The 16782-nt window shown below is 34.8% G+C and overlaps 1 protein-coding gene across 5 annotated transcripts in view; it reads left to right on the top strand.

Moving 5' to 3' along the window:
• Positions 1-16782, top strand: part of PIBF1 (progesterone immunomodulatory binding factor 1) — a 105280-nt gene that overhangs the window by 30775 nt on the left and 57723 nt on the right. For 4 of the 5 annotated variants that reach the window (XM_053971147.1, XM_053971145.1, XM_053971150.1 and 1 more), the window contains exon 11: positions 12366-12455. The exons of the other annotated variant lie outside the window; for it this stretch is intronic. In XM_053971147.1, coding sequence (XP_053827122.1) covers positions 12366-12455 — 90 coding nt within the window. The remainder of the gene's footprint in view (positions 1-12365; positions 12456-16782) is intronic. 5 annotated transcript variants of the gene reach the window in all.

The raw sequence follows: 16782 nt of genomic DNA, 5'->3' as shown, positions 1-16782 counted from the left end.
AAGGATGTTCCACGGCAATTAGAAACATAGGAATTTTATTTGATATGCTTATACTTCTTTTCTCTTATAGCATTTTCTAGTGATAAGCCCTCCAGTTAAGTAAAACTCTCATTTCCTCATGTTAAATAAATTAATAAGTTGATTAATGCTGAATTTTAGAGTTCTAAGAAGTAGATTGCTCCTCAGAAGATTATTTTCTGCTTTGGAATATGGAAAACCCATACTAGCCTTTTTTGAAATGTTGCTGTCTCTCTTTAGAAGTACCTCACTCTAACCACATAACAGGTGTCAAGACGATGACTTTCTCTGCATTCCTTAGTGAACTGCAAAGTAACTAACTGGCATGTTGAGATGGTAGAAATACCTTAGCCTGAAAGACCCCCAAATTCTGAATTTACTGTGGACTCACATGTGACAGTTCTGTAGAACAAAGAAATTTTCTAATATCACCAGAAACCCCTAAGATGAAAAAGGAATACCTGTGTTGTCCAGTACTGTATTTAAGTGATTATAACAGCTTGTTCTACTTTAGTAAAGACAAGGTGACTCATCGTAGTTACCACTGGTATCGTAATCTGTATAAACAAACATGTTTGAAAGCTTCAGAAGTATGTGGAATGTTGACTGGCCTGAATGGTGGTTAAATAAAGCCCCTGGCAAATCTTGTGATCAGAAGTGTAACTAATACCCAATTTTCTAGTCAAGTGCTGTTATTTTCATTTTTTTTACTCATGTCTGTGATAGTTTTCTGTGAACAGCTATTTACAAAGGCCAAGAAAATACCAAAGTGATAATATTCATGAAAGAATTATGTTGAGAAAGGATCTGCTGTTTCAACCTTAAAGTAGACCACTGTGATGTCAGGATTTAAGTTTTGTTGCTCTCTTTGCCATTATAAATCTGTAATTTCTGTCTGAGAATCCATGTTTCATTTACCTATGACAATGACAACAAACTTAAATTATTTTATATTTTTGAATTAAAGTCTTGTCGATATCACACATGTTCTAAAAAAAACATGACCAAAGGGAAACGTTTTCGCTTGTTGGTAATGTGACTTAAGACATTTTTCTAATTTCAAAGCTGTATTACCTCAGTTGAAATTGTCTAGGGGTAGAATAAGCAGAGCAATTCTGTAACAGCTTTGTCTTATACATGGTTAAGTGCAGGTGCTAAATATGTTCCAGCCTTTCCTTCTTTTGAATGCTCCTGGAGTGTTACTTTCAAACTATTGACTGTTAATCTGTTACTTCTCCTTGCCAAAAGAAAAAACATCCAACCCACCAAAACACCAACAGCAAAAAAAAAAAAAAAAAACACACCAAAAAAGTAGAAGTGCACTGTGGTTTGCTATTGGGCTTTTTCCTGATAAGGTGCCTAAGGTGCAACATAGACTTAAATGGTTTCTTTTCTTAAAGTGGACTCAGAGGTCTAATATGGTGTGAACTCATACTAGAGCACTTTATCTATAAGACCCATCTCTTGCCTTTGATTGTTGACTTCCTTTAAAGTCAAATTCCTTAAATTTCTTCTAAAAGTAGTATAATATCTTTTTCCAGGACTCAGCTATATCAGTGGAAACTGGTTTAAAAATTCTAGAATTGTTGGGAACACAAGGGAAATTCACACAAAACCTTTGTTTTCTTAGTGAGAAAAAAAATGCTGCTCACATCATGTAATTGTACTTTTCCCATTTTTGTAATGATAAAGTGAGAAGTGTAGAATAATCAAGAGAAATAAAATAGGTATGCAGTAAACAGAAAACAAATATTCAAGGAAATTGTGTTATGGCAGTGCTGTTCCTTCAATTTTGCAGTGGACACTATTCATAAAACCCCTTGGTTTTGTAAAAGCTAGTTTCAATTCCTGCCTCTGTCCATCAGGTAATAGGATATTTTTAATTAAGTACTTTTTTTCTTTCTTATTTGCATATACACAGATACATAGATGATGAATTTTTAAACCATATCGTGTAAACCATTTCTATAGTTGTGTTAAGTCAGGGTGATGAACACAGAAATTGTTTAGAGCCTTAAGTTTGTTCTGTAAAGATTTCAAAGTATTTTGTATTTCAAAGTATTAGTATTTAAATATTTCTGGGTTGATGTACATAGCTCAGTTTGTAAAAATTATTGAATTTATAATGGATGATCTGCTACAGGTAAAAATACCTTTAGGAGTATTTCTATTGTTTCTTCTTGGAAATGCTTTTCTCAAATAAAAAACAAAATAGAATAAAGATTGTTGACATTTCTTGACAGCATTTGTCTCTGCCACATAGATTAAGAAACGTATGCAAAAAGTTGTCTGCATATTTGTGTTTACAGATTTATTGCTTTCCTTTCCAGTCAGCTGCAAGCTGACTATGCAACTTAGAGACTTATTTTAGCCTCTCCGTAGTCTTTTTCATTTGAATCTCTTTCATCCCTATTTTTTTTTGTTCATCAAAATTATGTTATATTTTAGAATATATCAGACAGTATTTGATGGTAGTCATCTGTCTTAAACTTTTTTAGGTGATGGAGAGAGGGGATCAATTCTGTTCATCAAATGGGTTTTTAAATAAGATTAAATTAAGATCCCTATATCTTCTTATTAATTGCACACAAGCCTAGAGGATTATCTTAGGTGAGAAGATAATTTGATAAATTTCCTTAATAAATAAATGTTAGAATACATTTGGAATCTCTGTGGAGCATGCAGGAATCTCATAATTGGATTTTCATTTATTACATTGTACTTTCATTGTTAACAGAAATATTAAAACTAATTCTTTTCCCCTTCTGTTAATGTATTCTTATCATCTGGATGTTGCTGACTGCAGTGACAGGATTCTAATATTAAAATTACAAACTCAATGTATATATGTGCTGGAGTTACTACTAATATTTGAATAGGGGGGTATTATCTCTTCAAGAATATTTATATCAAATGAAAATTTCAATAATGAATTTTTAAAAATCCATACTGAAGACTGCTGGCCAAAATAGTTCTTTGGCAAAGCTGCCGTCACTCTGTGATAAAAACTACTGTCAGAACTTCTTACTGCCTACACATGGCTGCTAGGTTTGTATATGAGGTGTTTTGTAATCCCTTAAATTCAAAAGCTATGTAGGTCTTGAAAATCACTACCATTTTAAATCTGCAGTCTCGACTGACTTTGTTTATGCTTTCCAAAATGCTTTTTTGGTAATAATAATTTGCTGCTGCTGTATTCATTTATGACTTCTATTGTATGAAGTATATGCGTAATTTTTTAACACTTAGAATTTCTATCAGAATAAAGCCAAGCCCTTCAATGGCATTATTAGATCTTGTTTAGATTTCAGCCCTTGCCAAAGTAACTATTGCACATTTCCCATTAAGCTACCTTCATCTTGTTCTTCATCTGATGAGAAAGGTAAATATGAGGTACAACTAAAAGGGTAAAATTAATGAATGTCATGGAAATTGCTGAAAGACACCCTTTTGGAAATTCTGAATCAATACAAAGAAGTCGGTGAAAGAACCAAGAGCAATAATATGATAGAGAAGCAAAGTCCATATCCCAAGTGACTAAGTCTAGTTTGTTCCAAGCTATATAAGCAGCACTGAAATCCGTAACAGAAAAAGTCTATGTATCCTGTATTTCTACTGAAATTACTAGGGAGGCTGCTACTCTCTTCCTTTTCTTCTGAGGATATATTTATTTGAGCTGTACATCTTAATGGATAATTTTAGGATGCATTTTAATAAACAGAAGGAGAAAACCTACTTAACTGATTTGATGAAATAAATGAATAATAGTGTTGGGAAGACTGCACACTTGCTAAAGCATGCCTAGTTGTTTTTTGTTCTTAGATTCCTAATCAGGATCTTAAAATTTTACATTCTTAGCTAAGATAGTGTTCTTGCAGAATGAATGTTTTGAGCCCTGTAACCAGTCACTTCATAACTGTAACTGTCTTGATGTTGAAGAATTATCTACATCAAGACTCATAGGAATGCTAAGTTAGTCTGATGTCTGACCTTTCTCAGCTTCATTACATCTGGAATACAGGCTTTGAAGTTTGTTCTCTTACTGTGCAAGGAATGTTTAATGATTATATTTATAGCTCTAAAAATCTTTTATTTCAGTTGCTCTTGCCCCAGTTCATAAGAAATAATTCTTACAAAATAATTTCAGCCTCTGAGGGATGCTTTGGAAAAGTTGTAGTATCAATATATTGTCTTATCGTAAAGCTTTTCCATCAGTCTTGTCATTCTCATTTTACTTTTTATTGCATACTAACCAAAATGTTTTAATCTTAAAATATTATGATTAGAAGAGGCAAATTGTTAAAATGGTGCAATGGCTATTCTGAGTACCTAAAAAAACTATTTATTTACTCTTTCAAGTCCTTAAGGTATTTTTGCTAGCCTGGAAAGATTGAAATATATCATGTCCTTTGAGAACAAATTCAAAAGCACTTCCAAATTCCTTCAAAGAGGGATTCTGGATTATAAGGGTGCTACTGCTTATATCTATTTCTTCAGTTACTGGGTTGAAATTTCCACTGCAGTCCATGATTTTGCTGTGGTTGTTAGTATTCCTCAGGTACACACCTGTTTTTGTGACTCACTGCACCCAGCTTCTCATTAATGTTGAGCACTGCCAGGAAGAACAAGTAGGGGTCCTTTGTAACTCCTTACCCAATCATGTTACAGGTACTAAATTTTACATGGGTTCAAAACGAGATGGAAAAACTCAAGACAAATTTGAGAATCCCCTTACAGGTAGAAAGCACATCGCCTTTCAGGAAATGCTCGAGTGAGAAGTAGTTGAACACTAGTGACAGAGGATTAGAGAGAAATACAGAATATGCAGAAGTTTTTCTTGCTTTTCTCAAAACACACTTTTGGCTGCAGTTGGAGCAAGCTTTATCAGGCTACATATACCTTTTGTGTATGCAAAAGGTGTATGTGCAGCCATTCTATGTATAACAGGAGCTATGAAACACAGGGGAACTTCCCAGCCTTTTACTGCATGTGCTTTGGGTCCCTTTGAAAAGGGGACATTACACTGGATGTAATGGCAAGATACAAGTGAAAGCTTTTATCTGAAGAAATTGTTAATATGGGTTCTTTTGTATTTTTTTCAAAGATTGTTACATACATCAGATTATCTATGCAAATAATGTGTTTCTGGAGTATTTCTAAGCATCTGGGCTTGAAGGACTAAATGTGTGTGTGAAGTCCCTACCAGCATTAAGTAACCCAAAGCATTAACACTTCAATGGCACATGAGAAAAGAAGCTGTTTATAGGAAACTCCCAAATATATGTTTCTTAGAATACAGAGGAAAAACAGGTCACAAATAACACCATGACCATAAATACAGCTAGGGAATGTTAATTATATATGTTTACCAAAACAGTGTATTATAATGCCAATTCAAAGGCTAAATTCTTCACAGAAGGAATACTGTATTTTCTGTATGTCTTTATAAAATATGGCTATTTGTGTAGTATTGTATTTAAGTCTAATAAAACCAACAGCATTCTTCTGTAATTTCTTTCTTAGTCTGTGGTTACCCCCTGGAAAAGGATTCTAATTACCTCATGGAAAAGGATGTTATGCTATACCCATTTCCAGAGAGCAAACTTTGGAAGAACAGTGTCCAACAGTGCTTGTGTGGTGTGAGAAGGAAGTTATAGCTTTGTGATGTTAAAACCTTGTCATAAATTCTGAAATGTTGGACATGAAGACTTAGCATTGATGATTGAGACCTTTGAGCTGAGTGTTAGCTAGAGTTTGTCTTCTGCAAAATCACATTGGAATTGTTTAGAAAATGCTAGGTATAACTGAAGAAAGCATTAGGCTGGTCCTCATTTCCATGGTGGTGACACCAGTTTCATATGAATGACAAATAGGAAAAATGGTTGTATGTGCTTCTGGAATAGAGCATAGGTAAATAATTGTAAATGAACAAATAAAGAACTGTAAGTAAATTAAGGACCATCATAGTATGCTCATTCACAGGCAGAATAGTGTGCATCAGTGAGCCAAGGTACTTTCATGCCATAAACGACAAGGAGTTGTTTGCCTTGGACATTAGTCCATCCAGCATTGAATATGCCTAATTAATCACATCAAGGACTTCCCAAAAGAGAGTGATGTATGATATTTATGTGTAGTGCTCGCAGCTGGTGAGTCCACTGTTCACAGCTGATGGAACAACCATGCAAGTCCTTGGCAGCTGTTTTGTTGCTTTCTGTCTTCATGAGATTGGCATGTCTGGTGATCAGTGCCTTGATGAAGAGAGAACAGAAAGACCAGAATTGGAGGGCTGATTTCCCTTTCATATGTTCTTGTTTCCAGATAAGATTGCCTCAAGAATGTATCCCAGACTTTGTCACAGTTGATTCAAAGAGTTGTTTACATTCAGGGACACCAGTAATTTTTTTTTTTTTAAATTGTATGTGTTCAGTGTTGAAGTATTGCATCACATATTGGATAGTGGGAAGGCCATGTTTACTCAGTGCAAAGCTATTTAGATAATTTTTACAGCTATTTGTGTTTCTAGTTGAATGATCTAAAGGCACAGTTGTGTCTACTTCTATGACTGTATGGGTAACTGTGAGTGTATTCTGTGAAACCAGCAAAATGCATGTGCAATTAATGTTCAAGGCATAATTAGCCAGAGTTCAAGAGCTTCCTGAGGAATAACTTGATCTGGGTAGCTGGAGGATGGCAGTATGAGATATCAGGCCATTTTTACCAAATATCGTTTAGCCATAGTGACACTTAGCTGTGACATGACATTTGAGTCATGAGGGTACCAAGAGGGTGGTACTACTTTGAGCTGTTTATTATAACCATAAAGGGAAGCTGGTTGTGATTAAAAAAAAAAAACAAAAAAAAAAAAAAAAAAACAAAAAAAAAACAAAAAAAAAAGCTTGGAACCTTAGCAAGACCAAGAGGCTCTTCAGTAGGAGATGGGAACATTTGTTCTGGATGGGACTCCAAGGGGAGCACACTGTGAAAGCAGATATGTTGGTCTCCTCCAGAGGGTGGCTGCTGGTGATTACTGAGAGAATTTGTAATTCTGTGTGAGGAGTGGGGTGATAGGCAGTAAGTACACAGAACCTGGGCACTGAATCAACCCAACCAAAATGGAATGGAGGGGTACATATGAAACACTAAATCAAGGGGCTTTGCAGCTAGTAGTAAAGGGTTCTTTTAGTTCTTACCACTGGGCAGAATCCATAAAGATCCTGTTCATCTGTCAATAGTGCCAACCCTTTCTTGTGAACCCTGTTTAATAGTAGTTTTTTGTACTAACAAAGAAACAAATGTTGCCATGTCAAGACCTTGCTGCACAGACCACCCTGCTGGCTCGTCAAGTGTGGGGAAGGTACAGACTGTGTGTGTGTCCCTTTGAGGTACTCCAGCAGTGAAAAAAATTGCCATAGTTTATGCAGCTTCATACCCATGGAATAAACAAAATTGAGAAACTTTCTCTTAAGAGGAAGTCAGATTTTTCCATCAAGTGGCAGTATAGTTGTAGGAATAGATGTAACTAGAAATAGGTTCCTTTGAGATGAAACTTGGGCACTACATAAAACGCTTATACCTGTCAGGCACTTAGTCTTTATATGAAATATTAGATTTCATAATAGACATGTAAAGTGTACATACTTGTACTTACAAGCCTATTTGTACATCTCTTGTAAAATTTAAACATTGGATACAATGTCAAAATGCTGCAGCTCTTGGCTAACATTTTAATATAAATACTACTGCATGTGTATGTATATAATCTAGTGTAAGCTTTGATGTGGAACTTGTCATCTGGAATTGTTTTCATAGATATTTTAATTGTTTTGTGGAAAGTGTTGCCATGGATAAACTGATACGGAAGTGCACTGATTCATCCCTTCTGAAATTTAGCTTAATGTTTGCTCTGATTTTTCTAAGATCTTTAGCTTTTCCATTCCAGAAATATAATCTAGATCATGAGTTTCAAAATGCTTCAAAAAGCTAAATCTTCCTATTTTACCTTGGATACATTGCTGGGGTCACTAGAATTGGTTGTGGGTTATAGAGAGGGGAGGAATTTGTCTCACTCAAAACACTATGGGAAGGCGAAAAGGTTTTATTTGTGCAAAACGGTACGTTAAGTACATGAAAATAATTAGAAAACATAGTCCTTCCCTTGTCTTTATAAGCTGCTCGCTTCAGGTAATTAACTGACTCCTGAATCTCTCAGTACACTCTACACTGGTAGAGGGTTTCTCTGAACAGTAAAGGGCAACCAAAGTGTGATTATTGATAATCCTTTGACCCTGTGAAATACCCGGTATTAGGTGGAATGGAGCCTTTATTAATAACTCATTTTGAAGATTTTTAGACCTAAAACCAGGTGAGGAAATACTGTGGTTTTATTGTCTGTTGCATGATCCTCTAGAACATTTTTGTTTTTACGGACTGTTACTTTATAGAAGCTAGTGAGGCTGGGTTTTTTGATTTTAGGTTTGTCCTTTATGACACTGTTCCCAGTCACAAGTTATGAAATCTGAGTCTAATTTTCTGTGTCAGAGTTCTTTTTTTCTCTTTTCAAAGTATTCTATATGCATAGGTAAATAGAGTATGTTTCAGGTATATATTCTCCGTGCCAGATGACTTCTTCTTTTCAAAGAAAAACTTTTTAAAGTAGTGCATTTTCTTAAGGTATAGTAGTATTACTAAAATGTGCACATCTACAAAGGTAGTTGATATGCTCCAAGTTGTAAGAGTTAATTTATGGTAATTTGTTTGCCTGCCAGGGCTGTCCCCCTACCCTGCATTTTCTTGCCTCGTAAAATAATCACATCTTCCTTTTGTCCTTTGTCTCAAATGTTTATCTATTTAGACTGAACAACTGTATTAAACAGTTTTAGTGTAACCATTAGAGTAAAAAAAAAAAAACGGAATCTTTTTATTGCTAAATTGATATCTTTTGGCAGAACTACTAATTGTTTTTGAAGACAGTTTTACATTTATCTTTGTAATTCTCTTTTGTTATGCCAGCTGTCTAAATCTTTTCATAAACTTCAGTTAAAAGAACATATTTTCTGTGATTATTTTAAAATATAATGTTTACTGGAAGGGAAGTCTAGTGAATTCCCACAGATGAAGTGTGAGTGTATTTCTCCCACTTGTAAATGAGTTCTTATTTCCTACAGTATGTATTCTGGTTCCACAATGAGTCATTTTCAAGATGTTTTAGCTTAGCTTCTAAAACATTTAAAAACTTGGCAGATACATGTAAATGAATGTTACATCTAGTTTTAGAAACTGCTTCCAAAGAGTATTTTGCTAAAATGAAGACTGTGAATAGACCTTTCAGAATGCAGAAGTGTCTTTTGTGATAAACCTGAAGTCATTTGCAGAGCTCTTTTGGTTTGGCTTGTTCATGATTGGGGATTTTTTCCTTAACTTCAGCAGGTTTTGGTTTAACCATCCTGTAGAATAGGGAGAATTCTTTTGTGGAAAAGCCTTAAATTTTACACACAATGTGTTGTTAAATGGATATTTTAGCCAGGCAAATAATACCTTTCTTCAGTATGCTAACTGAATTTTGCAAATTTTAATGCTATTTTATTTTAAAATTTTTCAATTTTATAATTTTTTCAAAATGAATGTAGTGCCACTTCTGCTTTAATGTGATTAAATGTGTTTAAGATTATATGTGCCATGTCCTACTTAAATGTATTTCCTGATGCTACCTTGACAGTTTAACTGTTGGAAAAAAACTCAAGACTAAGTAGTTTGTATGATTAAAAAGGACTGAGGAGTTACAGAAGTGGAGTGCGAGTCGGAGACCAACCGAAATGGGGGAGACCAACCATGTTTAGATTCAAAAGGAAAAAAAAAAACAACAAAAAACCACCCCAAACAAACAAAATTCCCAATGCAAAATGACCAGTATGCCATTTCTGAGAAAGTTATCTCTATTGTTTAAAGAATATTTTATATTTTAACTTTGTTGTCCTGGCTTCCTGGTGTCTGGAACATTTAATATAAGGGCACCTGAGATACTTTGCTTACATGTAAGACCTATGTTTAGATACACACACATTTCTGCAGTCTGGATTTGAATACCACCCTAAATATTTTCCAATTATTGGCAACATTTGTATTGTCAGTTATGGTACAGATAGCTTTGCAACTCTCTGGTTATTCTGTTCCAACTTTAACCATCTGTATGTTGTCCATGATGAAACACCATGTTATCAGTAAGGTCTTACTGTAGTTATCACCCTTAAAAATTTCCTTAGCTTTTTATTAAACTCAAAAGAAGATGCAGAAAACATATAAAACTTGGATTAGTAAGTCCTTCATTAAAAGATTTCCTGGAATCTGTTTTCCCTTAGTTATGTGGTATAAAATATAAAGGAAACCTGTTCCAAAATCCTTCTCCACCTGTTCCCCTGGAATGGTCCTAAATATGGTAAATTTTCATCAAGGACAAAATAAGAAAAAGGAAGGGAAGAAGTTAGTTTAGGGGATTGAGAATCTTTAATTGTTTTGTCAGACAAAAGCATTTTTCTCCTTACATTATGTCTACGTTGTGAAACTTGCAGGGGATTGATGATAGACAAAAGAGTAAAGATGAGAGGCGAGGAAGGGAATGGTGTAAATAAAAGAAGAGATAAAAAAATAGCAGTCATGAAAGCTTCACTGAGTGTGATTCATCTGAGGTAAAATATATGGTGCAGTTTCCCAGTCTTTCTCTTTGGAAGGGTAGTCTAAGCCAGGCAAAGACAAAACAGTTGCATGAAGGGATTGGGTAAGTGGAAGTCAATGTGTTGGGAGTGAGGGCAGTCTCCATTTCTTTGTTTCTGCCCATCCAGTTACCTTTGTACAGCTATTTGTAGAGATGGAAACTGTGAATCTAATTTATGGTAGCTTTGAATTTTGTTCAGTACGAGGTGAACATCTCCTTCCAGTTCTAACACTGAAAATCTTTGAACATCATATTCAGAGATCTCAGTTTTGTTCATACCGCTGTTTTGGAATTCTGTGATTTTTTTTGGAGCATTTTTAAAGTGTAATATACTGTTAGACTTCGGATGAGTTCAAACATTAGTTTATGAGCAAAGTAAGTAAAGTGCAGCATGGATTTTAGTACAATGTTTACTGTGGTTGTCATCAGTCTTCTCTAATTTTAAATGCCTGTGCTGGGATGGAATCATGTCTGTAAGGTACCTGTTTCTTTCCATTGACTTATAAAGAGAGTCTGCACAGCAGGCTCAAGTGTAGGTAACCACATCATAAACAGTAGAAGCTACACAACCCAAGCCCCACGTGGCTTTTCTGAGTAAAAGGAGTTCAGCATAGACTCTTTTCAGAAATTAATGGGTTTTGGAGCTTTTATGTTTTACCATCAGTCTTATTCAGTCCTCCTCCAATGCAGAATTGTGACGCCTTTAAGCATTTCTCAAAGGCTGGTAAAAAAATGGAATGTTTTCATTATGAAGTGTTATATGCTTTATATGCTGATTTTTTGGGCCTTTTTTTTAATGAACTCTGCTGTCTTCCATGACTGGAAGTATTTTGGTTGACATAAATTCAATCAATGTAGGTCTAGATATGTAATTATATGAAAGATTGGACCTGATTAATGAAACTAAGGTAATGAATGAAGGTAGGAAGATACTATACTCCTTCAAAATCTTCAGTCTTAGCTACCTTGCAGTAACTCAAAAAGAGTTGCCAAACCCAAATGAAGAGGAAACTTGCATTTGTTTTTTTAGAGAGAAGGGTAGAAAGGACAGTAAAGATCTGTGGTGGAGCAGAGATCCACCTGTTGCCCATGGAAGGGGTGGCGATTGCCCTAAGGAAGCTGTGACCCTGTGGGAAGCCCATGGTGGAGCAGGTTTGCTGTCAGGACTTGTGACCTCACAGGGACCCACACTGGAGCAGTCTGTTCCTGAAGGACTGCACCTGTGGGAAGGACCCATACTGGAGAAGTTTGTGGAGAGCTGTCTCCCATGGGAGGGACACCCATGCTGGAGCAGGGGAAGAGTGTGAAGAGTCCTCCCCTGAGGAGGAAGGATTGGCAGGAATGCGGGATGAACTGACCACAGCCCCCATTGCCTATCTTACTGCACTACTGGGAGAATGGGTGTAGAAAAATTGGGAGTAAAGTTAAATTCAAGAAGAAGGGAGGGATGGGGTGAATGTGGTTTATTTTAGGATTTGGGTTTTTTTCTCATTACCCTTTTCTGATTTGATTGGTAGTAAATTAATCTTTCCCTAAGTCGAGTCTGTTTTGCCTGGGATGGTAACTGGGGACTCATCTCTGCCTGTCTTTATCTTGACCCATGAGTCTTCCATTATATTTCTTCTGCCCCGTCCAGATGCAGAGAAATAAGAGTGGCTTTGGTGGACATCTGGGATCCAGCCAGGGGCAATCCACCACACTGTACTCAAAATGTAATGTATGGTTGGTAAGTGCAGGTTTTGCGTAAGTTAATGACTTTCCAACAGGTTATCATAGTGATATCTGGGGGTAGATTTTCCCTGACTAGATTCCAGTGAAGTCTTACCAGTACCTCCTGTTCTCAAGTACCACCTAACCTCAGAGGCACTTAAAATCATTCCAAGTTGGAGCACATTTAGGTAGAGGTCCTTGTGCATGCTCGGAAGTCTCCTGGTTTGGAAAGCTAAGTGCTTATTTTGATACGGGTAGGAGGTGCTTGAACTCTGTTCAAGTCTCTGAAGGGGCTGTTTTTATTAGAACATGGCTAACTCATTCAAAATCATTGAGTTCACTCCAGAACACTGTTAGAAGAAGAGGTAATGGCTAAGCTTTGCCTCTTTTGTAACATGATTCAAGCACTCCCCCAGAAAGTTAAAGACCCTTGTCCTTTCCCTCTGAGTCTCCCTAATTATTTAAACTGGTTTTGGTGTTACCTAGAAGTTATGTCAATTTGTCCAGAACTATTGGCAACAAGTTTTGATATATATGATGCATGAGTTTAGCAAAATGCCACAAGAGGAAAAATGAACAAATTTGGGTTTTTTTTGGTGAAAGTCAAGCAAACAAATTCTCCAAATATTATATAAATGCAATTAAAATATAACTTTCAGAATCTTCTGGCTATTTCATTGTCTTTTTTGTACTTATTTTTCTATTATTAAATGAAGGAAAAAAAAAAACTCTACAGATGTGGATATTGGCAATATAGTAGTTACCTATAAAGTTTATAAATATCATTTTTAAAATAAGCCTTTTGGATCATTGATTATTTTATCATTTCATGTCATCTTTTCAGAAATTAAACTCTGAACTGTACTATTCCTAGTGGAAGACATTCTAGTTGTTATGTTCAGATGGAGTTTTAATTTCCGTTTCAAGATTATTTTCTCCTGGTTTATATCACAGCGTTCTGATGATAGCATTAGTCAAATTTATCTGTTGTTTTGTCCTCTTAAAATCTTAGTCAGACTTTGTTTTTCTAGATTGTAGCTTATTTGATTTCTCATGGGATAGATTCCTTGTTTTCTTGGACATCTGAGTACCATTTCTCTTAATCCTGACCTCACTTTAACACAGATAACTGGAATTCTGAATAATGTGTCAGATAATTTCCTGCTCTATCTCGTATGATACCATAATTTCCACTAGATGTACCTGAGTGATTCCTGGAACTTTGTGTCTTTTGCATAGCTGGGTCATGTTAGCCAGTTAAGTTATCCTAGTCTCATGTAACAAACCTAGATCCTTCTCCTCAGTCTGCTGTGTCTTGTAGGAGTCTGGATGAACAGTTAAGTTCCCTAGCCCTGCTCTAAGTCTTCCATCCATATATACATTGTTTCTAGTTTTGTGATTATGCTACATTATTATTGTTCTGTGAGAATCACAGTCTCCCTCATTTCAGAGAAGCACATCACTAGAAGATGTGCAGTCATTTTTGCTGCAAATACTCAATGTGAGATACAACTCGCCTAAATGAACCTGTGCTGAGTACACTTACAAAGGAGCAGCAAATGTCTGAATTATTATCATTCCTCAAATATGTTTTTAATCTACATTTCAAATGTTCAACTATTCCATGTTGTGTCAATAAGATAAAAAACGAAGTTGCTAAAAAAGGAAAGGAAGTAGGTTTCAAAAGTTGTAATTTTAGCTCTGGTATATGATGCTAATCCATTTGAACTTGCATTACTGAGTTGTGGGGGGAAATAACATTTGTGAAAAGTGCACATACTGGCAAGTTGTTTCTTTGTTCTTATCATTTGACAGTTTAACCATACAAACCTGTCACAGCAATTTTTTTTTTCCTGTATTAGTTATGAAAAATCATAAAACAAATTACACTGATTTCTCTGTAATTTTTTTACTTGCCTTGTTTTAACTTTTCTGTACACTTCATTTAGCAGATACAAGATGAAAATGTTACAGAAATGTTAAGTGATATTCTTTTTTTTGTCTTTTAGAAAGACATAGATTTTAGGCACATTTGTTTTGCTAATTACTAGTCATATGGACTATCTTTTTGTGTCCTGTTAAACAGAAAATATTTGATCTGTAAGAATAAAGTTTTTACTACACCCTGGGTTTAAGGAAGAGAAGAGTATAAATTATGTTACAGTTCAAATAATGTCCTTAGCTTTCACTTGCCTGCTGCACTTTAAGATTTTATTTATGTGTTATAGCTCATGTGTGAAGTGAATAGACATGCTGAAGCATTGCTTAAATACTGAAATTCTCTCGTCATATTAGTACTTGTTATCTTTCCATAATGTTTGCAATTCAAGCAGCTTTTATGCTTACTTGTATTGGCCTTCCTACTCCAATTACCAGCCTACAAAATCAATCCTTGTATATTCAAATTGATGCCAAGATGCCAGCAGTACAAGCTATAATGCATGATTCATAATGCAAACTCTCAGAACATTTACTCATGTACGAGTACATTCCTACAAACTGAGAGTTAGATAACTTTATATATGTAAATGTGTGATCACTGAAAAGAGATCCTTTGTTGATCTTGCATGTGTGCACATTTTGTATCAATTCAGTGATCTTAAAGATGATTAGAAAGTAGCAATTTTCTGTGACTCCCGTTTTAATGCTAAAATAGGAAATGAACCATTTAAAAACAAAAAATATTCTAAATTGAATTTGTTTGAAAAATAGAACTATATTTTCCAAAATTAAAAATAAGTTTGTGTATCAGTTTGCAGAGGGAATATAATGAAGGAGAATCTCCTAAAATAAGGAAATAGATTACTGAAATGTGATTGTTCCAAATGAAAGAAAAATAGTTTTGCCAATACAACACTGATGCTTATAATTAGTTTTCTAGGTCTTCAGAAAAATATAAGTTCTATCCCTACCAACTGAATTGAGCTCAAGACATCTTCTTTTTGCCATTTTTACAATTTCTGTTCAAATTACAATTTCAGAAATTGCATGCTAATAATGATAATACCTTGATAACTAATAATACTTACAGAAAGAATAATATTTGAAAAAAAACTTGAAAAAAAGATACTTTTAAACACATTCTATTTGGCACACATAGAAAATTTTGCTATTGAAACTCCATAGCAAAACTCTTGAAGACTGAAAGAAACATGTTTTAAATAGTACTGTAGAAAGGTGTCTTTTCTCTTCTTGAGTCCCTTCAATGTCAAATGGTCTCTCTTCTTCCTTTTTTCTTCTTTTTAATTTTATTTTGCTGTTTAGTATTCTTTTGAACAGTCCCAAGCCGTACATTTTTTTGAAGCTGCACAAACTAATTTGAAGTCAGTGAGAAATGCAAAATGAGAACTGTAAATGCCACTAAGCAGGAGAAATGGAAATTCATAGGAGAATAATACCAAAGAACAAAGTATTGTTGCTTTTGTTATTGCAATTTAAAGTATAAAATCTGACCAAAATATTTGCAGTAGCAATGAACTATGCTTTCTTAAATACAAAAAAATAAGTGAATATGCAAGTTACAATTCTCCTTCTAGTATATATTTTAATTACTTTTCTATCCACAAAGTTTATGGTCCAATTTTATCTCTTAGTAAGAGTACAAGTATTTTGGTCTGGTGTTTATTTTATTAATTGTATTGCATGCTGTATTTGATCATGATCTGAGAGATGCATTGAATTACTTTAGCCACATGCTTTAGATTCCTATAGATCCATAGTACAGTTGTTGAACATACCCTGCATTTCTAAAGAAGCAAAAAAAAATTGCTCACATTCATACAAGAGCTTGCTTCCATGCCAAGAATGACAGATGCTGTTACTGCTGAGAAATGTAGTGTTTTAGGAAAACACTCAAAGAGTAGTTATCTTAGGCCAAAGTAAAAAGAAATTAATTTCAGAACTCCTTAAACTGGAGTTAAAGGTACTTGCAGCATAGATGTATGTTGTATAAAGTGTCGAGGATTATGTTCTAATTCACTAGATCTGCAATATCTGAATGAACAAAGTAGTTTTGTTCCCTGCCTTTAATAGTTTCACATGTGCCTAATTATTGTGTTTCTCATTTTAAGTAAATATATTTGCAGGATTTTCTTTTTAATTGTTTATGTTGTATTTTATGTTGTAGAGTGTGCGTAAATGATAGCATACCAAGGAATGGTGAAGAAGGGAGTTGTCTGTGCATAATCCAAACTTTTGCGGCCTGTATTTGACTTCACTGTGCCAAAGCGACATATTTGTCCTATTTTAATGTTCACATGATCAGCCAGAGTCTTTAAATTCATTCCATGTGGTACAGAGAATAATTCACATGAGACATTGGTTGTCATGTTCAGCAAGAATAT

This window comes from Vidua macroura, chromosome 2, assembly GCF_024509145.1.
Source record: "Vidua macroura isolate BioBank_ID:100142 chromosome 2, ASM2450914v1, whole genome shotgun sequence".
In the NCBI taxonomy this organism is placed as follows: domain Eukaryota; kingdom Metazoa; phylum Chordata; class Aves; order Passeriformes; family Viduidae; genus Vidua; species Vidua macroura.
The sequence above is the reverse complement of the archived record's forward strand: the minus strand, read 5'-3'. Positions and strand labels throughout refer to the sequence as shown.